The sequence below is a fragment of the Micromys minutus genome (genome assembly GCF_963924665.1).
Source record: "Micromys minutus genome assembly, chromosome: 18".
In the NCBI taxonomy this organism is placed as follows: domain Eukaryota; kingdom Metazoa; phylum Chordata; class Mammalia; order Rodentia; family Muridae; genus Micromys; species Micromys minutus.
In genome coordinates this window covers 18307711-18330946 of record NC_137953.1, presented here as the reverse complement: position 1 = coordinate 18330946, position 23236 = coordinate 18307711, and the positions used below count along the sequence as shown (strand labels likewise).

The window sequence follows — 23236 nt, the reverse complement described above, 5'->3', positions numbered from 1 at the left end:
CTGTGGTGTAGTCCTATGTAGTCTTATGTATTTATCTTCCTTATTTGGTAACATAGCTTTATGTGTATTCACTGAAGCCAGTCAGAATGGCTTAGCCATGCTTGTGTAAACTGACAATTTCCTCTTCTTGTTTTTTAAGCACTTTGAAAACTCTCTTGAGGGTAGAAACAATCCAAGAGGACACTGCAGACCGTATCTGTACAGTCTTCTAGATGCTAGTCATTAAAATTCTATGCCAGAAGTCCTGGCAAAAACTAAACATGCAGGACCATCTAACCATTAGTAAATACTTAAGTGGCATTTTGTAGTTATGAACCCTGCATATGGTATTGGAGGGTTGTAGTGGGAGAAAGTACATTTTTAATTTCTTTTAATAATTTGCTTAGTTTTAAGTAGTTTGGAAATATAAACCTGTTCAGAATTCAGGAAATACACTCAATTGCTCATTTTGATATTTGCTTGATTTTCATTTGTTCTTTGTGTTTTGAGACAGGCTTCCTATACATAGCCTTAGCAGGCTTACTGCTCACTGCGAAGTCTAGTCTGGTCTCAAACTAATGGCAATTCTCCTGTTAGTGCAACATTTGAGTTGTACTCCATGGAGCCACCACACTTGGCTGATGATACTTTTTTGTGGTAACAAAATAATGAAAATAGCCTGTCCCCAAATCAAGAACTAGTTGGAATAGATTCTGAAAGATCTACAGTGTTCATGCAACTTTAAATGTCAATTAGAGCCAGGCACGTTGCCCCATCCCTGGAATCCCAGCAGGGTGACCAGGACAGGAGGATCATCCCCAGTTTGAGGCCAGCCTGGGCTACCTTGTGAGTCTGACGCTAGCTTGGGCCACAGGGGAATAAGAACAAAACAAAACAAAACTTATAGAGAAGGAGATTTGTTTAGAATACCTGTTCTTTTTGTTGTTGAAAAGTTTTCTTATAGATTTTTGTTTTATTTTTTAGCACTAGGGTTTTGGCAAAGTAATTACCTAAGTTATGTCCAGTATTTTTCTTAATGATCAAAGCGTACTTGCTGGTGATCATTGGGTTAATAGTTCAAAATCAGTATGAAGCAAACAGAAGAAGATATGATTATTGGCCTTTAATAGTAAGTTCGAATCTTTTCTGTGCCCTTCTAGGGTGCTATGTGGTGGTGTAGGGAAACGTGATGCAGCTCCCACAAAAGAAGCCCTTTGTGTGTTGCGTAGACAGAACTATGTCAGCAAGTTCTCCTAAGTGTAGTTGGAGCTGCTGCTGCTGCTTGTTCTTCAGCGTGGACGTGGGGAGTTCTTCACTCTGCCAGACTTTCCCAGTTGAGTCCACTTTATCATAACTTGGAGTTTTAAAATGAGTACCGCATCACTTAAAAACTCTCAACCCACATTCATACATTTCTCTTCTAAATAGTGTGGTCAGGTAATAATCTCCTTTCCCTTAAAGTAAGGTTTTCAAGGCATATTTTAATTATAAATATTAATGCGTTTCTTCATGACATTTTTTTATTTTTAAAGAAATACTTGATGAGAAATGAAGTTTTAAGTTCTCCTTAGAGCGAAGTCTGATTTGGATCCCCAGGTTCTACTTGGTGGACTGGCCAGACTTCGCAACTGCCAGAGTAGAAAAATTTGTAGTTGATTATTGCTTTACATAGGCAAACAGTGTCCAGACAGTAACTACCACACTTGTATCTTTATTTAGCTTTGATAGTGCTGGAGAAAGAACCAGGCATCTCACATTGAGCACAGGTGCTGTGCTTTATCTATTTCCAGCTCTTGTATTTTTCTCTCAACAGACAGAGCCTGTGTGGCAAATAGACATGGAAGCAGATAAGTTTACCACAGCCAATTGTTGCTAAATTTTTTAAAAGAGTTATTTTTTAAACTATATATAAGTACACTGTAGCTGTCTTCAGACACACCAGAAAAGGGCATCAGATCTCATTACAGATGGTCTTGAGCCACCATGTGGTTGCTGGGATTTGAACTCAGGACCTTGGGAAGAGCAGTCGGTGCTCTTAACCGCTGAGCCATCTCTCCAGCCCTTGTTGTTAATTTTAATAGTAAAAAAATTTCCTTTGGAGGTACTGATATTGTACAACTTGTTAAAAATTAAATATTGAGCTGGAGAAGTAGCTCAGCAGTTAAGAGCATTGACTACACTTCCAGAGGTCCTGAGTTCAAATCCCAGCAACCACAAGGTGGCTCACGACCATCTGTAATGGGATCCAATACCCTCTTCTGATGCATCAGAAGATAGTTGCAGTGTACTCATATACATAAAATAAATAAATCTTTGAAAAAAAGAAATTAAATATCAGAACTGGAGAGAAGGCTCAACTGTGATGAGTGCTGCTGCTTCACAGGACTTGAGCCCAGTTCCCAGCACCCACATCAGGCAAGGCACAGATGCCTGTAAATTTATCCAGTCCCAAGGTTTGATGCCCTTGTTTGCCTCCATGGCACCAGCATACTGTAGTTCTCCCATGCACATAGCAATAAAAACAAATTTAAAAAAAAATAAAGTTTGTCATGTGTATTTCAAAACCATTACATATTCACACTCATTATTTCAGAATGTTAAACTTGTTTAATATTAAATGTAATGACGTAAGGAACAGTGGCAATAAATTTGAGCTTAATTAGTTCAAATTTTAGAAGAAGTGTATGGATAGTATATCCTATCTTAGTTTTCATGTTTTTTTACTATAGGTATAACTATCTCTAAGACTTAAGTAGTTGATATGGAATTGATTAGTTTGAACTCTTCTCATTAAAAAATTTCTAACTTGTTTAGCAACAAGTAGGATGTCTGTTTTTATCAAGATAAACCCATGAAGTCCTTGTTTGACAGGAGGGGCTTTCTGTCCTATTTTCAACAGGAATTAGGACCTTTAACAAATGGTTTAACTTCAGTAGTTCTTTTGAAATAACTAATATAGTAGAAGACATGAACTTTGTTGGTATGGCAGATCTAGTCTTTGTGTGGAACATCTCAAACAAACTTCTTCAGCTTCACAGTTTTGCATTTTATATTAATTAAATGCAGTCTGGGAGTTCTGCTTCTTTCCTTTCAGTCCTTTTAAAGTCATGTTGAAACTAGCTCTCTTAACAACACATGCTTCATTTCACACTGAAGAAATCAGAATGACTGGGAGCAGTCTTCTTTTCTCACAGCAGAGAAGCAACCTTCAAATAATCCATTACTTTTTAGTTTATGATCCCAGAACATTTCCCTCAGTGGCAGGTAGGAGAGCCTACAGGCTAGAGATGTTTGTTAGATTTCACGTTTAGAGTTCTGAACACGTCCTACATTCTGTTTGTATGAGTACGTGGTCGCTGTCTTCAGACACACCACAAGAGGGTATCAGATCCCATTACAAATGGTTGTGTGACACCATGTGGTTGCTGGGAATTGAACTCAGGACCTCTGGAAGAGTAGTCAGTGCTCTTAACCTCTGAGCCATCTCTTTAGTCCCCCACATGTAATTGCTAAAATTCTTAGGAAATTGTCAAAATAAGTGGAAAGGAAGTTTGAATACATAACACCTAAATGATAGGTCGGATCTTCAACAGAAAGTATATATATTCTGTTGCAATAATTTGTCATATTAAATAGTTTTTTTCATTTGTCTTTTGTTTGTTTAACTGGTACTGGTGATTTTACCCAGAGCCTTGTGCATGCTAGGCTTAACAATTAAGTCATATCCCTATCCAGCAAATTAGTTCGAATTGGCTTTGTTAAACCTGTCTACATCTTCATTGATCCTTTTAGGTTGGTCTATTTGTATTCTGGAGAAACGATCTGTATTGGGCAGCAATTTTGTCATACTAAGCAATACTGTCATGATATACACGGAATTAGCTAAGAAACACATGCGTGAATATATATTCATACTTACATATGAATGTGTATTTTTTGAAATAAACATTCCAATTTAATAAAGCTATTTATTAGTTTTATTCAAATATCTAATTAAATATCAACTATCTAATTAAATATTGAATATCCAATTAAAATCTAGTCAAATATCTAATTAAAGTGCTTTACCTAGGCTTCTTTGGGACTATAAGGCAGTATTCCTTGAATGAATATTTCTGTATAGTGGATGCTTTTCACTTACCACATTTAAAAATTTGTGTGAAGTATTTTGCCAGAGCTTTATATTAGCGATGAAAAACTTTTGTGATTTTCGTTGAAGAATATTCCTTATCAAAATTTTATTTTTATAAAATGTGATCATTACATTTATATGAGTAAAGAAAGCATGGTAAGGACTCCGAAATAATAGAGAAACGGGTGTAGACTTGACCCATGGGCTAGATCAGCCAAAGCCTTTGGGTTTTGCTATTTTGTGGGTGAAGGGTAGGCTTTGGGGTGAGAGAAGTTCAGCCCTTAAGAGCACATGCAGCTTTTGCAGAAAACCCGTGTTTAGTTTCCAGCATGTTGAGCAACTCATCAGCACCTACAACTTGAATTCTGGTCAGTATAGATGCCAGGTATGCATGTGGTGCAAAGACATAAATACAGGCAAGCATTCGTACACATAGACATTTATTTTTAAAGGCGGCCTTTAGAGTAGGTCTAATTGAATATGAGGGCCTTGGGAAAGTTCTCACACTTCTGGAGGCAATGGTGCTGCATCAGTAGGATCATTGCCAGAGCATAGAAATTACATTGGTAAACAGTATTCTTCTTTTGTAAGGAGGGTACATACTTTGACTTTAGAAATATGGACAATGTTTTTCTTCCCTGTATTATTGTTACTCTTGGTGAGAAATGTTTTATGTATAAGGCTCCAACATAGACTCTTGTTTAAGGTGGAGGAATTTTCAACCCCACCCCACTGAAATAAAGATGTTTTGGTTCCGTAGTCTAGTCTCTTATATGCCACATCTTATGTGCAGACCTTTTTTCTGTTTGTAGACTAATGTATGTGCAGGAAGCTAAGAGGGCAGAGTAAAAGCTGGAGAATGTTATAGGCTTCCACAGTGATGTATGGTGAGTCCTGTCTTTCTGAGAATGAAAATAGGCTGTGGATTTAGAATGACTTCTGAAGTTAAAATCTGAGGCTTGACATTTTGTAGTTGTACAGCCCCAGATTCCCACATCTCATATTTTATCTGAAAAAATGACATTAGCTACTTTGTAGCATTCTCAAAAGGTTAGTAAAGTTAGCAAAGATATCAGAAAAACGATGTGCATTCTTTATATAGTAGATCTTCAATAAAATCATTGTTAGTAATTTTAGCCATCTAAACATTTAGGAAAATGTTGTTTTCATTTATTATAACTCTCTAATATAAACAAAATTGTTCCTGGGGGTTAATTTGTTTATGCATTTCTAAGTTAAAAAGTTAGAAAACACTTGCATATTACTTTGGTATTTATCAATGTTTAACCAAATTTAGTTCTGTAAATACATGCATATATGCACATATGTTATTCTAGAACTAAACAAAGTTATTATTAAGCAACCTGGTAGAAGAACAAATTATGTTTGTGGGTTTAATTCTAAACTTGTAATTTCTTTAATGTGCTAAAAATCTAGTCAATATAATCTTTTTTTCCTAGACTAAATATCACTTTAATAATACATTATCATAGTTAATATTCTGATCATTTATGGAATTCATTAACTTGTTAAAATTATGATGTGGCCCAATATAAAACTGTTTGATATAATTTGTACTGCCAAAAGAAGTAAGTGACAAACATTGAATACATATTTTATGAGATTTTAAAAATTATTATGAATTGTGTTTTGGATTTACTTTTTAAAAACGGTACGTAGCTTTTAAGAGTCAGGTTAAAAGGTCAGGCTCATCTGGATAGTTTTGGATTTTTTTTTGTATGCATTATAATTCAAATGCCAGAAACGTAGAATAGAAAATTAATAAATAGAACTCTGTAATATTTGTTTTTTTTATCAGCTTGTCACTGAAGCCCTATCAGCAGGTTGGTTTGAATTGGCTGGCATTGGTGCATAAACATGGACTTAATGGTATTCTGGCAGATGAAATGGTAAGTGTGCATCATTAATAGGACCTGTAATTCAACATGCCATAAAAAGATATATTGCCATTTAAGGCGTTACAGCATTTTCCATTGCTATTGCTTTGCTTTCTTGTATTTTTTGTTGTTTGGTTGGCTGGTGGTTTTGTGGAGTTACCAAACCCAGGGCATGCCAGGCAAGTGTCCTGCCACTGAGCCACATCATTGGGCATTGTAGTTTTCACGGAATACATTATGGTAGCTTACGCTCTGTTTTACCTTTCTTTATTTTTAGTACTTTACTTTTAGCCCTAGGTCCTTCACAACTGAAAGAAGTTTGTCTTTCTGGTTATGATTATATAGCAAAGAAAATATTATAAAAAGGTATCGGCAAAATCATTTCAATGTTCAAGTTAATATTCCCTCAAAGTTACATTTACTTTAGGCTAAGCCCATGAAGCTTGTTGTGGCCATTAGTCTAGGTATTGTCACGTATAAACTTAACTGTGAGTCTGATGTGAACTCACCCTTCAGCTGTGCTTATTAAAAGTATTGAGCATGCGTTGAATGCTGGCCATATTGCCTGTATACTTGGGAGACAAAGGCCAGAGGATTCAAGTTTGAGGCCAATCTGGGCTACATGCAAATCCTTCCACAAAGTCAATCAAACAAAAGAAAAGGTTGTATTCAATGAGGACAAATGAACAATCATAATAATGCTGTTTCTACATATTCCCGCTGTCTGTGACTTTATATGTGTTATAAGATGCTACTTATTCAGTATAAAGCTACTGTCTGTGGCATGCCAGAGTGCTTACAAATGATGTAGAGTGTGGCGGTGTATAACTGAACTTGGGACTCAGACCTGGGCTTTAGTTGTCAGCCTTGCCTTTCACAAGCTTGCTAGATGACATAATCTTTCAGAACAAATGTGAATAAAAATATATAATTTCTATACTCTTTTGGTATCAGAAAGAATATATGATGTGATATCACTTTTGTTATTTGTAAAGCATACATTTATAAGTTTGCCAAAACAGGAATACCATGGTTATACCACACAAGTTTGTTTCCCAGAGTTAGTCCAAGATGGAGGTGGTAGCTGGCTTGATGTCTTTTTGAGCTCTTCCCCCCTTCTTTTCTCCTCCTCCTCCTCTTTCTTCTCCTTCCTTTATTCTTTCCCTTTAAAAATGTATTTATTCACTTTACATCCGGCCCACTGCCTCCCTCCCAGTCACCCCTACCTACAATCCTTCCCCCCTCTTTCCTTTTCTGTGAGTAGGTGGCCCCCTCAGGGTATCCCACCACCATGGAGGCCTCTCTTCTTACCTTGCAAGTTCATGTCCTCAGATCTCACTGCCTCTTTTTATGCTTGTTCTCTTTCTCTTTAAAGGGGTATTAGCTACTGGATTAGGACATCACCTCCTGAATCTCTTCCTTATGGCCAGTCCTCTAAATACTGTGTCTTTGAGTGGTAGCACTCCAGCATATGTGCTTAGCTCTTATTGCTAGGCCTTTGTGGTTTGCTTTTTTTTTTTTTTTTTTTTTTTTTTGAAGTAGGATTTCATACTATTCCCCAAGCTGTAGTCAAGCTATTCCCAAGCTGGCATAGATCATTCTTTGGTTAGCCTCTCGGTTGTCTGGGTACAGGTACGAACCACCAAGTCCAGCTCTGTCTCAGTTCTGACACTTATCCCTAGAGCGTGACTACTTCAGGCCTCAGTATGGACAGTGCTCATACTGTTCTGTCTGGCTCACTCAGTACAGCAGGATACTACTGGGATTCATTTGTTACTATTCTGTCAGAGTTTGGGTCTTTGAATTGCCACATGACATGGTCTTCTTATCTGTCCTTAAGAGTGCAATTGCAGAGTAATAGAGTTGGGTTTTTCTATATTTATGAAACATTTGTCAGTCCATCTAGGCCACATTAACTCCTGGACCTATATAAGTAATAATGACAATTAGGCTCTTTCTGTACAAAATTCTTCCGTATTAATGTATATCATGTATAAACCAACTGTTAAGATCCATCATCCATACTGCTCACTAAAATAAGTTATAGAACCACTTGTAGATTCTACTCAACTCTTTTGAGGGTTAAGAATTTCATAGAAATTCTCAAGTGGATTATGGGAGATAGAAAATCAATCCTACTGAGAAATGCCCCCTTTCCTTTTGCACTTTCAAGCATTTGTTTATTTTCATTCATTTTAAAATTTCATATATTGTCTTTTAAACTTTTAATTTTAGGGCCTAGGAAAAACCATTCAAGCCATTGCATTCCTGGCATACCTCTTTCAAGAGGGTAATAAAGGGCCTCATTTGATTGTTGTTCCGGCCTCCACCATAGGTTTGTAATATGGGGACAACTGTTTTGGAATGTTTTATATTGATGTGCATGTGTGCTGATGAATATTCAGTTTTTGGCCAATTTTTTTTTTTGAAAATGTACATGTATGTGTTTTGGTTGCATTGGCAATATTTTCTAAGAACCTGACATAGCCATTTATTTTGGTTTCATACACATACATTACTTTTTAGAGTTGGAGGAGCTGGGTGTATCAGCATACACCTGTAATATTAAGTACATGGAAAGTAGAGTCAGGAGGATCAAGGGTTCAAAGTCATCTTCATATGTGTGGTGAGTTTGGTGTCAGCCTGGGCTACTTGAGGAGGTCTGTGTGTGGGGGAAAAAGATAGCCAGATGCCACAAAGAAACAAAACAGTATGATACAATTTGGTGGGATAGGGATTGAGAGGAGGTCTTACTGTGTGGTGCCTATCTTGGACTTGGGTGATCCTCCTGTCTCAGATCCTGAATAGCTGGTACTGCTACCCCACCCGACTTTTATTTTATTTTGCTTGTTTTAAGATTTTATTTCTTATATATGTAGTGTTTTGCCTGCATGTATGCTTGCAGGCCAGAAGAGGGCACCAAATCTCATTATAGAAGGTGATGAGCCACCATGTAGTTGCTAGGAATTGAACTCAGAACCTCTTAGAAGAGCAGCCAGTGCTCTTAACTTTTGATCTATCTCTCCAGCCCTATCCTGCCCAACTTTAAAACATTGGATTTAAAAGTATGTAATTCAATTTTTTCTTAATCATTTATCCCATCTTTCTGAATTAATGTACAAGTCAGTGTGAAAAAGTTTTGTACATATAAGTGTAAAATAAAGACCATCTCTCCCAAAATTCGAATTATCACTAAATGGTGTCGTCTTCTGCCCATTGACTGCATCTGGTTGCCCCTTCAGAATCTCTCCTTTAATTGTGAAGGGTAGTTTTAATGTTTCTTTTTTCCTCAAAGCAAGATTAAGATAATAAGCATAGGTCCTATGATAGCAGACTCATACAATCTCTTGTGTTCTGTAGATAACTGGTTAAGAGAGGTCAACTTATGGTGCCCTACTTTAAATGTGCTCTGTTACTATGGTAAGTCATTTGCTTTTTCATTTAGAAATTTAAAAAATTAAAATATATAATAAACACAATAAATATAATCAAAGTATGCTTGCTTCACTTTTAAATTCTAGGTTCTCAAGAAGAGCGTAAACAAATTAGATTCAACATCCATAATAAATATGAAGATTACAATGTAATTGTTACAACGTGAGTATTAAGAAAATTGGGGAAGAGTTGGGGAGAATTCATGTAGTCCTCTTCCCCCCATACCCACTCCCCTTTGCTTTTTATGAGGGGGTGGGGGGGTCTCATTTAGCTGGGCTGCTCTCCAAATCATGTAGCTGAGGACATCCTTGAACTCTTGATCCTTTTGCCTCCTTCCCCTAAGTGTTGGTATTTCTTTTGTCACCATACCCAGGTTCAATATATGTTTGAATAGTCACTATTCAAAATAGTGGTTGGAATTAGTGTAATATGTGGTAGAAAACTATTTTTATAGTTCATTAGAATTTTTATCACTGCTGTCTTTCAGGGTCTATTTTGAAAGAATTTTATCTAAAATTTCATTTTTCCTTTTTCAAGGGCTTATGATATTTTATGTTTATGAGTATGTGTGCCTAAGTTTGTATATATGTACCACATGCCTACAGTTGTGAGCAGAGGCCAGGATAAGGCATCATATCCCCTGGACTGGAGTTATGTGTAGCTATGAGCTGCTAGTGTGGCTGACCCCTTTCAAAAAAAAAATTTTTTTTTTTAAATGTAAAGTAAACAGACCTATTTGTAGGCTTTAACTCTTGGCTCTTACCTGATGATTCCTTGATCTAATTCTTTGTTTTGCCTTTGTTCTTTTCTGCTTTTTAGAAATAGTCATGGGGCAAAGTATAAAACAGTGCTAGATTATTTCTAAGTTATTCTCAAATTGGCTGCTTCCCAAGTGTATTAACGCTGTCTAGATTTGTTTCATGTGTATTTTCTTTTGTTTATACCTGTGCCTTTGGTGTCACACATGTCCTTACCATACAATAAGTAAATTTAATTAAATAATTCTAGTTTTTGTAAAATAGCTTTAAAAGCCACATTGTGTCATAATAAGCTCTGAGCTCCCAAAAGGGCTAATCAGAAATAGTTTTTTTTTTTTTTTTTTTTTTTTTTTTTGGCAACAGGTATAATTGTGCAATCAGCAGCTCTGATGACCGCAGTCTCTTTAGACGACTGAAACTGAATTATGCAATTTTTGATGAAGGCCATATGCTGAAGAACATGGGCTCTATCCGCTACCAGCACCTAATGACAATTAATGTAAGACTGTGCTTTGTAAATAGTTGTGATAAAATGTACCTTTCCTAATTTAATACATACACACATAATTTTGTATTAGGAATGATCAAGCTTTTCCTTTAAGGGTCTTTTTGCTTTGTGGGCCCTGTGGCCACTGTCTTACTTTCTTCAGTAATTCTTTAAAAATGTTAATATAAAATACCCTTAGTACCCATTGCACATGAGCTCCAGTTTGTATAAATACACTGTACTCTTTACCACCTCATAGAAGTTATTGGAGAATACACGATAGTGCTTTCAGAACATGACCAGCAGTTTCACGTTCTTTTTGAAGTATACTAGATGACAGTAAGTGACATCAAATATCTCCACTTTGCTTCTTTCATAGAAAGTAAAATTGTAAATGATAATTATAATTCTCCCCTGTCTCTTTTACTGAGCAAGGTAGATAATTAGGGAGGGAGAGGTGCTTTAAAAAGAAAACTAATCTAAATTTTGTCTTTGCTCTCAGGCACGTAACCGTTTACTGCTCACAGGCACACCCGTGCAGAATAATCTGTTAGAACTCATGTCACTGTTGAATTTTGTTATGCCACACATGTTTAGTAGTAGCACCAGCGAAATCCGAAGGATGTTTTCTTCTAAAACGGTAAGCATACATATATGTTTTCCCCAGATGTGAAGGTGTTTTCTAGGCTCTTTGCTCTTTTGTCTGTTAAGGTCATTTTTTTTTTTTTTTTTTTTTTTTTTTTGTTTATTTATTTATTTTTTTTTGTTGTTGTTGTTGTTTTTTTTTAATGGCACTTGCTGTATCAAAAGAACATAACTTTTTGGTACACCTATATGTGAATATATCAGACATAGTATGGAGAAAGTTAATGATCAGTTCTACAACCAATAGTCAGGAGTTTTGAGGTTCAGTATTCTAGTGAGCTAAGTAATAATTTCAAATGGTGGAGAGCTCAGATATATATGGTACCTTGGTGTTCTAGTCAGGGTTTCTATTCTTGCACAAACATCATGACCAAGAAGCAAGTTGGGAAGGAAAGGGTTTATTCAGCTTACACTTCCACATTGCTGTTTATCACCAAAGGAAGTCAGGACTGGAACCCAAACAGGTCAGGAAGCAGGCAGGAGCTGATGCAGAGGCCATGGAGGGATGTCACTTACTGACTTGCTTCCCCTGGTTTGCTCAGCTTGCTTTCTTATAGAACCCGGGTCTACCAGCCCAAGGATGGCACCACCCACAATGGGCTGGGCCCTCCCCCCTTGATCACTGGTTGAGAAAATGCCTTATAGCTGAGTCTCATGGAGGCATTTTTTCAACTGAGGCTCCTTTCTCTGATAATTTCAGCTTGTGTCAAGTTGACACAAAACCAGCCAGTACACTGGGTTACATTTATGTTTCTTTTTTTAATACATCCCTTTTTTCTTGCATATTCTTTATTAGGCTTCCACTAATCTTAATAACTTATAAAATTATGGTGCTATTATCAAAACATAACTGGTATAATACTATCAACTAAAGACAAAGACTGAAAACTGGTACCCAATTCCTAATCTAGGAAGGTCCTCCATCTTGGAAAAGGTGACTGGCCTTTCTAAGCTAGAACTAGAACTCTAGTTTAGGATTTCCAGATACCCTGAGGTATCCTCTGTTTACATAATCATTGTTTTGGTGAAGTCAGAGGTTTCAACAGGTAAAGCTTTTACAGGTCTTGCTCAGAAGCCTGATAGTAACCCAGTGACTTCCTGACATTCCTTTACATCATTGGTCCTACCATGAAAGTCTGATGAGAGAGAAAATAATATGCTCTGAGACTTAGATCCATTTCCTAAGAATCTCCTGTGGTATTTGTCTAAGAAAACTGATTATAAATTGTTAGGTTTTAGGAGACAGTAAAAGTAAGTGAAGATACCCATAAAGATACCTGGTGCTTTGTGCAGGAAACTCCCATTTTACTGTTCCACTCCATGACTCTTCTCATTCTCCACCTTCACAGTAAAGAGAGTTGACTGAACTCAGACTCCCATTCTCTGCTTTGAGCCAAGTGATCTTATCTAAGCAGCTTCATTCTTTGAGCCTCTTGCTTAAAACTTGGGATTTTTAAGATGACCTTCTCCTTTTACTTTTGTATTTGTACACATGTGCACTGTGTATGTACACATTCAAGCATGAGGTTGACTTGAGGTATCTTCTGTTTTCCACTTTATTATTTTACTATTATTAATTTATTCATTGATAATGTCATATGTTTATAATGCATTCTGGTCATACTCATTTCCCATCCCTTTTTAACTCCCTGTTACCTACATCTTAAAAATACATCTTTACTATGTAATTCTCTGAAAACATCAGTTTTGACTGGATACTATTCTCTGTGATTTGCATCAAATTATATTGACTTTGGGAGTACTTTTGGTTTTGTTTTACAAATACATCGTTGGATTTTCCTCTCCCCATTTTCCTATTTCCTTGTTATCCTCTTTTAACAGATGCTCACGCATACATTTATTCCATGTGATTTATTCAGTCAATGGGTGAATTGGATGTTTGTATTTATATATCAACTAGTCTGGTTCAGATTTATCACTTCAGTAAAATATGTGATAACATACCATGAAACCTCAAAATATATATGGGGCTTCAAATAGATTACAGTTCAGAATTCAAAAATTACTTTCTGTGCCTAGACAGTAACTTAGAATAAAGCATCTATCCAAGGTCATAAGCTTAACCCATACCAGTATGTAAGAGAAAAGCCCAAACAGTCAAATGTATATTTGTTATGTGAAGTGGGAGTCTATATATTATGCATATTGTAATATGGGATTATTGTGATGACTTAGACATAATTTCTAAAGGGTTGGGTTTTTATTTTGCTTAGAAACCAGCAGATGAACAGAGTATATACGAAAAGGAGAGAATAGCACATGCAAAGCAAATCATAAAGCCCTTTATTCTCAGAAGAGTGAAAGAGGAGGTAATTCTTTATCTGGGTGTTTTGGGTTGTGTTTTCTTTTTTTTAAATAAGACTTCTGTTTTCTTAGAAAAGTCACATGAAGTGATTTTCTTTTCCAAGGTTCTTAAGCTTCTGCCTCCCAAGAAGGATCAGATTGAGCTATGTGCAATGTCAGAGAAGCAAGAACAGCTCTACTCAAGCCTCTTCAACAGATTGAAAAAGTCTATCAACAACCTGGGTAACATCTGACTTCCAGAGCTTATGCAAAAAATGATCTTTGACTGGTGCAGATGATAATTTTAGGGGCTATTCTTTTTAAGTTAGTTGGGATTTGAAGAAATATTTAAGACTTAAAAATTGAGATAGACTTTAGTAAATAGCTTTATCAATTTGATTTTCAAAAATGTGTACTCTTTGGATCACAGAAAAAAACACGGAGATGTGCAATGTTATGATGCAGTTGAGAAAAATGGCCAATCATCCTTTATTACACCGCCAGTATTACACAGCTGAGAAGCTGAAGGAGATGTCGCAGCTAATGCTGAAGGTAAGGACTTACGTTGGACTCACCAAGTTTTGCTAAGAACATTGGGAAATGCTTAGGATGGTCTCAGGCCGAAAGTTAGGCTGCTAGAGTATTGGGCCTGTTCATCTTTGAGCCAATGAGGGCCTTGCATATGCTAACCAAACTCTCCACCATCCACTGTTTGTGCTGTGGCCCTTGTCTGAGATGCATTTTTTTAGATATCTTGATGGACAGGAATGGAGAGGTAATCCGACCTAGATCAGCAAACTGGACATAGCTTTTGTTGTTGTTGTTTGAACATAAGCATGCCATTTATCTGTGTTGTTCCCTTAGGGATTTTCACCTTAGGGGCGGAGCTGAGTGAGTGCAGTGTATACCACTCCATCTGACAAGCCAAAAATACTTATTTGCCAGTTGGACCATGGCCCTTTATAAGAAGAATCTGCTAATTCCTCACACTTAAAATACATATTTGTTAACATCTTAAAAGAGAAAGCTCAGCCAGACTAAAAGATCCCTCATGTTTGTGTCCTGCTTAATGGAACAGTTTTCCATTTATTTTCTTTCTTTTGCTTTTCCTTTGTTGTATTTTTGTCTTTGTCAGTTTAATCTTTAGTTTTGCCCATTCTTTTTTAACTTTTTTTTGTTTGTTTGTTTGTTTTTTTTTTTTTTTTTTTGTTTTTTTTTTTAAATGTGCATATGTCTATGTATCTGTGTGGAATACAACATGCTGTTAATTTTTTTGTTATTTTAAACTTATTTACATGCTAAAGGTAAAAGTGTTTTTATACATTAGTAATGGCTATTTTAATGCGTTTGGGCGGAATGAGAGGAAAAGTTTCTTATCTGTTAAGTGTTTAGCATACTATCTCTAGATGATTTAAGAATCTTCCTTTCTTTTTGATATCCAAAATTAACATCATTTCTTAAATCTTAATCTGTTGTACTAAATTGTTTGATTTGGGCATTTTTTTCAAATGTGGAATGTTTTTATTAAAGTAATCTGATACTATTTTAAATTGTATATTATGTTTTGTTATGTTTCATTTTTAAAAGGAACCTACTCATTGTGAGGCTAACCCCGACCTGATCTTTGAAGACATGGAAGTTATGACAGATTTTGAACTGCATGTACTTTGTAAACAGTATCAACATATTAATAGTTACCAGTTAGACATGGATTTAATTTTAGATTCTGGGAAATTCCGAGCCTTGGGATGCATCTTGTCAGAGTTGAAACAGAAGGTATTCAAAAGAATGACTGTCTCTTTGTGCCTGCCTTGTGGGTTGAACTTCTGAAACAGGATTAGACAGGATGACTCTGGCTTTGTAGTTGTCCCAGTAGTTCTCCTTTCTCTAGAACCTAGTGGTTTAGATATTTTTTTTTCTATTTTCTTTTTATATAACATAATAAGAAAATATTAAGTTAGATTAGATCTCGTCTTGTTAATTTTTAAAATCTTAATTACTTAAAAGTTGACTGATTTCTTTGTAATCTGTACAAAATAGCTTAAATTTTCAGTATTTAGATACAAATAGCGACTAGGTAGCTGGTCTCAATGAATGACTCTTTTTTTTTAATATAAATAACTTCCTTAACTTAAAAATGGAGAATTAAACTGAAGTTAATGAAATCTATTCATGTCTAGGAAAAAAATAAATTTGTCCTTGGGTTGTTAATTGATTTTTTTTTTTTTTTTTTTTTTTTTTTTTTTTACATTAAGAAAAATTGAAGCAATTTAATTTTATCATGGGGAAGTTTATGCAAAGTTGGCAAAAGTCTCTTTAAAGCACTCCTTATTTTGTAAGCCTCAAGGCTTTGGGTAAGTGTAATGGTTTCACTCTCCTGTTTCTAATTCATACCTATATTTCCACAGGGTGATAGAGTCGTATTATTCAGCCAGTTTACCATGATGCTGGATATACTAGAGGTTCTCTTAAAGCATCATCAACATAGGTACCTCCGATTAGATGGAAAGACTCAGATTTCTGAAAGGTTGGTATTAGCTGCCAAGTATCTTTTACTTATGCGTTTGCCAGCATTTTTTTTTTTTAAAGATTTATTTATTTACTTTATTGTACCCGTCTTCATCACAGATGGTTGTGAGCCACCATGTGGTTGCTGGGAATTGAACTCAGGACCTCTGGAAGAACAGACAGTGCTCTTAACCGCTGAGCCATCAATCCAGCCCCTTGCCAGCATTTTAAATAAAAGAATTTTGTAGAAAATTCTTGTTTAAGGTGTTAGGTTCTGTTATTTCAAATATTGAATATTCAAATTATTCAACTATTATTTTTGGAAGTTGTCCTTTAATTTTTTCCCCAAATTTATATATAAGTGTATTTTGAAAACTTACAGAAATTGTATGCTTTTCATAATTTTCTCCTGTGTTTTATGTTATCTTAATTTTAGCACAGTTAGGGATGAAACCTAGAGACTTTTACATGTTAGATAAGCAATCTAGAACTAAACCAAATTCCCAGTCCTCAATTTTTCCCCTTAAAAAAAAAATATTCAAGAGAGGCTTCATCTAGCAACTGATTAAAACAGATGCAGAGACCCACAGTCAAACACTAGGCAGAGCTCCAGGAGGATGGATTATAGGACCCAGAGGGGTCAAGAACACCACAAGAAAAAGCTCAAAATCACCTAACCTGGGCCCATAGGGACCCATGGAGATTGAACCCACCACCAGGGAGCCTATGTGGGAATGACATAGGTCATCTGTATATATGTTATAGTCCAGTAGCTTGGTGGTGTTACAAAACTCCTAACAGTGGGAGTTCAGGCTCTCTCCGACTCCTTTGCCTACTTTTAGGACCCCTTTCCTCATATTGGATTGTCTCATCTGGCCTTAATACAAGGGGACGTGCTCGATATGCCATGTTTGCTTGATAACCATCGGAGGCCTGTCCTTTTCTAAAGGAAAATGGAGGAAGAGTGAAGGGGGAGAGAGGAATGGAAGGGAGGAGAAACTTTGATCAGGATATAAAAAAAATAATAAGACCATTTAAGGTTTAATTCATCGTATTGTTTAATCAAGATTAAGGCCAGATTTTTCATATTTTGAAGGTTAATGAAACTTGTAGAAAAAAAAGTTCTCATTCAGGACTATCTAATATTTGAGACCAACCTAGGCTACATGGCCAGACATCCCCCAAGCTAGTTCTTAGAGTTTTTTTTGTTTTGTTTTGTTTTTAAATTATAAGAAAATAGAATCCTTGATTCCTCTTGTATAATTCCCTCCGTTGGGAGTAGCTGTCAGATTGCTGAGAAAATAAGACAAGATAAACATTTAGCTAAATCTGAAGTACTCAAAAAATAAAATAATACCTTACATAGTAATCAAGTTGGATGGCTGGGTTGACTTAAGGGGACCCTTCACTGAGAGCACAGGGAACAGTCGGTGTGATGACGGGAAGAGCATGTGTGTATAGTCCCAAGTTTGCTTTCCATGGGATGTGACTGATTATTTCAGTGCTGTGTATTTATTCCTCAATGAAATTGAACCTAACCCATTTGTCTTACAGGATTCATCTAATTGATGAGTTTAATACAGATATGGATATCTTTGTGTTTCTCCTGTCAACTAAAGCTGGTGGATTAGGAATAAATCTGACCTCAGCAAATGTTGTCATTCTTCACGACATTGATTGCAATCCATACAATGACAAACAAGCAGAGGACAGGTGCCACAGAGTTGGTCAGACTAAGTAAGTGTTTTCAGTAGAAATTTAGTCTTCATCAACTACTAGCTTAATTAAAATATTAAAAGAAGGTATGTATTGGACTTTATCTGTAGAGTTTTTTTTTTCCCCCAGCAAAGTATTGTTGCTATTTTTTATCAGCAACTTTGATGCTATGTATATGTAAATTACTATGTACTCATTCATTTTTTAATAATTAGCCTCCCACCTCTGTACCAAGTAGCTTTATAGTTTATGAGATGTATATTATCAGTAGTGATAGTTCATGCTTGTGATCTCATTACTTGAGAGGCTAAGTCAGATTGCCCTAAGGGTCAGAACAATCCACCTGACCTATAGAACAAGTACTAGGTTAGCCTGGCTCCATAGAGACTTGAGCTACAAACAAACAGGAAAAATAGTATAATAAAGCAATCATGCTTGTTTAACAAACGCTCTATCATCAAGCTCTATCTCCAGTCCCATTGTAATGAGGTTTTATCAATAATTTTCAAAGCATATGTATTTTTCACTTGGATTAGTAGAAAAGGATGGATGTCTAAATGTTTTAATACTTCTAAATGCCAATCTCAAGTACTTTGAATAAAAGAGTTCATTATGGCTCTGTTTTAATCACTGTTCTATTATTGCTGTGAAGTGATATCATGACCAAGGCAACTCTTAAAAATATGTCTCACTTTCCATGGTGGGGAGCATGGTAGCTGGCAGGACAGCCTTGGTGCTGGAGCAGTCTTTGAGAGCTCCATCCTGGTCCACAGGCAGAGACACTGTGTCTGGTGTCAGCTTCTGAAAGCTCAAAGTCCACCTCTGTGACCCAATTTCTCCAGCAAAGACACACCTCCTAGACCTTCTAATCCTTTCAAATAGTGCCACTTCCTGGTGACTACACATTCATATGAATGTATGGGAATCATCATATTCAAACCACTAGACTCATTAACCTACTTTTCTTACTATTTTTTTTGAACTGTTAGTATCTAAATAATGTCAGTGACCTATGGACATGTCATATGTTTATTTCTAGAGAAGTATTAGTTATTAAATTAATAAGCCAAGGAACTATTGAAGAGTCCATGCTAAAAATTAACCAACAAAAATTGAAACTAGAGCAAGACATGACCACAATAGATGAAGGTAAGCTGTTTGTTACCAGAAATACTATTCCTTTGTTTTTTTTAAACTATGATTATCAGCATTCTTAACTAGTATGAATGGTATGTTTGAAAGACAAAGTAGAAAAGGATATGTATGTTTGTGTCAAGTATAACAGTAACAAAAATTTGTTTTGCCAGAATTGATTTAAAAAATCAACTTGATTTTGAAAACATTTATCTCTTCTGTTTTATATAAGGGACACCATAATATTCTCAAAATCAAGTTTGGAGCTTTACTTGTAATTTGTGATTTGTTAACTAAATGAATAATACTATAATTCAAAGGTTGAAAACATTTTATAGTATAATAACTTTAAGAGTCCTAATACTTACATAATTTTATGTTGACTAGTAAATATCAAAATATATAGCTGTATATTACAATAAAAATTGTAATGTCGGTTTTTGGTTGAATTACTTGGGCCTTAGAAAAAAACCTGAAACGACAAGTTTCTAGATGCTATCAGAAATGATAATTTTAAGTTCTATAAATTTATGTGTTTTATTTATATGTAATTTTTAACAAGTTACTACTTGTAATATTAACATAATTTAAAACTCAAGAGTTAGAAATGTGCAACCTAGTTGCTAAGAGCTTCTGAAGTTCAGAGTTCCTTTCTAAGCATAATGAGCAGCTCACAGCCCTCCCCCAATGTCTTCCCTTTGTTCTGGGAAAGGTGCTTGCTTACCTATCTTGTTTTGTTTTACCCTGAGATGCTTTATTTTATTTTATTTTTTTGTTCAATAAAACTAAGGATACAATACTGTCATTTATTTAGTTTCAATTATAAGAATCTTATTTCAGCGGTGTCTGGTTTCATATTTAGAAAGTGATACTAGGCTTAGAGAATGTCTCCCTTTCCTCCTCCCACTGTGGATGCTGTGTGTGTTTGCAGTCTTTATGAACCCCCTGGAAGATCAGCATGTCTAATGACCATGAGTACTCACAGTCTGCTTCTTACAGTCTGTTTATCTAGAGCTGGGCTTGGTGTCAGGATCTGCAGGTATACTACTTGGCTCTTGACAGTTGGAAGTGGCAGATTTCCAAATTCTCTGTTAGACATGGGCAGAGGTACTTAGGAGCCTAATTTAACAAATTTTCTTGTTGACTTTGCTGTATATTAACTGGAACCATTGTTTTATGATAACACGTGTGGGATTCTTTCTTAAAGTAACTGGTTTATTACACTTTTGAACTTTTATTACAAAAATTTTTATATACAAATCTTGAAAGCATGGTGTGAAGGAAAGCTCACTGACTGGCAGCTGTGGAACGTGTAGTATGTTCACCTCTTTTCCAGCACCAGGGTGAGGTTAGTTATAGCTAGGGCAGGTCACATTCAGGATTCTAGATAAATATTTTCTAAGTTATTGCAAACAAGAACATCTTCGATGTAATCACATTTCCTACTCAGATTTCTCCCAATTGTCCTCTTAATATGCTTTTAAATGAGGATTATTTATTTTATTTCTTGTGTATAGGTCTTTTGCCTTTTTGTATGTTGTATGCTAGATTTGTCCCATTCATGCAGAAGCCAAAATAGGCATTAGATCCCCTGAAACTGGAATTGCAGATGGTTGTTAGCCATCATGTGGGAGCTTGGAATTGAACCTAAGTCCTGTGGAAGAGAAACCAGTCTCTAGGTGATAAGCCAATTTTAATCCAGTATCATTTTAATATTTTTACACTTCGTTTTGGAAACAACGATCCTGCTAAAGTTGACATTTTAGATTTTATTTTGTTCTGACTATAGTATCTTTTTACTAGCAGACTATTTATAGTCTTTTCTCTCTTTACCTTTCTCTAGTGTGATTCCAGTTAGTTTAAGAGGAGTGATGACTTGGTGCTGTGGGCTTTCTCTGGTCTGCTGGATACCCTGGAAGGGGAGGGCGTCTGTCAGCTCCTCAGGCTTGTCCAGTGTTCAGCATCTTGTACATATGTATCATTCACCAGAGAGCAGAGCTGATGGAAGTGCCCCTGTAGTCTTGGTTGTGTCGGATTTTCTCAGATTTGATTCATTGTGCATTTCAGCTATTTGTAGCTTTATTGCTGCGCATAGATGTCAGAAACATGTGACTTACAGCTGTGCTTTTGCCAATAAGTGAGAAAATAATGACTCAGCTGTCATGAGACGACACAGAAACAAACGAGGTGTCAGTTATAGGCAGGAATTCACCAAAGAAAAGAAAAGGTTGAGAAGAAAATACATCTTAGAAACCCGGATACTTATTTCTTCCTAACTTCCCATCCTTTTGTGTCCTGCAGCTGATGAAGGAAGTGTGCCAGCAGACATAGCCACGTTACTAAAAACATCGATGGGCCTGTGAGAGGAGAACTCGGATTCCTGATTGATGAGGGAATATCAACTTGGTGCATTCAAGGACATTCACATCACAGTGACCATGGGGTTTATGAGCATTTGTAACTTTTTATAATTTCATGTTGCATTTCACATAGTATGGACAACTTTTTGCCACTAACTGGATTTTCCAGATACTCACATCCTGAAGATGTTGAATAATCATTTTTCAAAGCAGTTTTCTGAATGGGGATTAGTTGGTGATTGTTTGTAACAAATATGCTAATGCTTTAGAAATGTCAGTATTTTTGTAATTATTTCTACCTCCAAATATATATATATATATATATATATTGTCTTTCACTGGATAATGTGTGTAGATTTACATGTGCCTTATTTGACAATGTTTATGTCTTGTTTTGCCTGTCTGATTTGGAGTTTGTGTTATGTTAAAGAATGCAGCAGTATAGGTTGTCTAGTCTTCATTTTATTGCTATTTGAAGCAGATGTTCACCAATGTCAGTAAGAACTCAGCCTGAATCAGAAGGTGGCATTCCATCTACTAACATCCCCAGGTCCTCTTTCTCCTCCTGTTAGAACACATTTGTTTGGCTAGGCACTAAGTTGTTTTCCAGTGAGTTGGAACCGAAGCCTTTTTCCTGCTCTTGGGCTCAGTTCCTTATTTCATTTTCTTACGGCTCCTCTGGCTCATTGACTCTGCCTACTCTTGTGTGTGTTCCCATCAGCTTCCGCTCCTGCTTTTGCTTCTCTTAGCCACTGTCCCGTCACTTCTGCTCCAGCTTTCTCTCACATATTTCCTACAGCTGTATCACCAAGATCAACAGAAGCTGCTGACATTTATAGTCCAGCAGAACAAATTAACTTAAAGCTATTTCACTTCAAAGGAAACTGGATGTGACTTCATATTAAGGTAGCATTAGGTACTGCATGGAAATAGCTCATTAACTTTAAATTCTTAACAAAATATAATTTACCCGTTTCCAATACTTCCTGTACAGGACCACCTGAAGAGAAGCCATTGTTCAGTTCTAGTTCAGTGTGGGTGACAAAGCGAAATTTTTAGAAGTAAAATTGTCTATTTGATATTTCAGTCTTAATTAACTTTTCATTTAAATTTTGCCTGTCAGTCTATATTGCTGTTTTTATTATACACCAGATTCTTTGTGTAACTTGTGAGTTTTATGTGTTTTGTTTTATTATGTAAATATCATTATAAATAAACTTATTTATAAATGAGAGATTTGTTAATTATTGGAACTCATACTTTTCAAGATGTCCTGAGTGCTGGGGTGCTACGTAAACTCATGGCTGACATGATCCTACAGTACTTTCTTTTCCAGGTATCTGAGACTCTGAACTCCCGACTCAGTAGATGTAATATTGAAGATATATGAATATATCAGATATATCTCCCCACTACAGGGCTACCAGAAATCTGTAGGTGTTAATGCTACCTCCTCGTGATCACAGGACCCAGGTCGCTTAGTCAAGTTGTTGGAAATCGTATCTTTTAAACCCACAGTGAAATTCTCTTTAACTTTTTTGTATGACCTGTATCCCCCACAGAAAGCTCATTGGTTGTGGTGTTGTTATATCTGAATTTCTTCTAATGAAATGTAGTTGGATTTTCCCTGTGATATTTTATTATGTCTCAGGTTTAATAAAAATATTTGTGATCATTAAGTTGTATTTTCACACCCTTTGTAATGGTTTTTAGTCTTCTTTCTTCTTCCCCGGTGAAGTATGTAATATTGAACAGGAATGGGACCATCTTATATTTAAGATACTACTTGGCAGTAAATAGGGATTTGTTACATAGAATGAATCCTCAGTTGTCCCCTCACTGGGCCAGTGCCATTAAACATCAAAGTTCATTATTAACGG

At 35.9% G+C, this 23236-nt stretch overlaps 1 protein-coding gene across 2 annotated transcripts in view; it reads left to right on the top strand.

Annotated features, from left to right (window-relative positions):
* SMARCAD1 (SNF2 related chromatin remodeling ATPase with DExD box 1) overlaps nt 1–22516 on the top strand; it is a 59111-nt gene extending 36595 nt beyond the window's left edge. For both annotated transcript variants that reach the window (XM_080931920.1, XM_080931921.1), the window contains exons 11-24: nt 5931–6021; nt 8245–8344; nt 9370–9429; nt 9531–9606; nt 10566–10701; nt 11192–11329; nt 13569–13664; nt 13764–13881; nt 14069–14190; nt 15226–15414; nt 16047–16165; nt 17701–17883; nt 18902–19011; nt 21298–22516. In XM_080931920.1, coding sequence (XP_080788046.1) covers nt 5931–6021; nt 8245–8344; nt 9370–9429; nt 9531–9606; nt 10566–10701; nt 11192–11329; nt 13569–13664; nt 13764–13881; nt 14069–14190; nt 15226–15414; nt 16047–16165; nt 17701–17883; nt 18902–19011; nt 21298–21359 — 1600 coding nt within the window. In that variant the 3' untranslated portion in view covers nt 21360–22516. The remainder of the gene's footprint in view (nt 1–5930; nt 6022–8244; nt 8345–9369; nt 9430–9530; nt 9607–10565; nt 10702–11191; nt 11330–13568; nt 13665–13763; nt 13882–14068; nt 14191–15225; nt 15415–16046; nt 16166–17700; nt 17884–18901; nt 19012–21297) is intronic.
* Nucleotides 22517–23236: the final 720 nt, after the last annotated feature.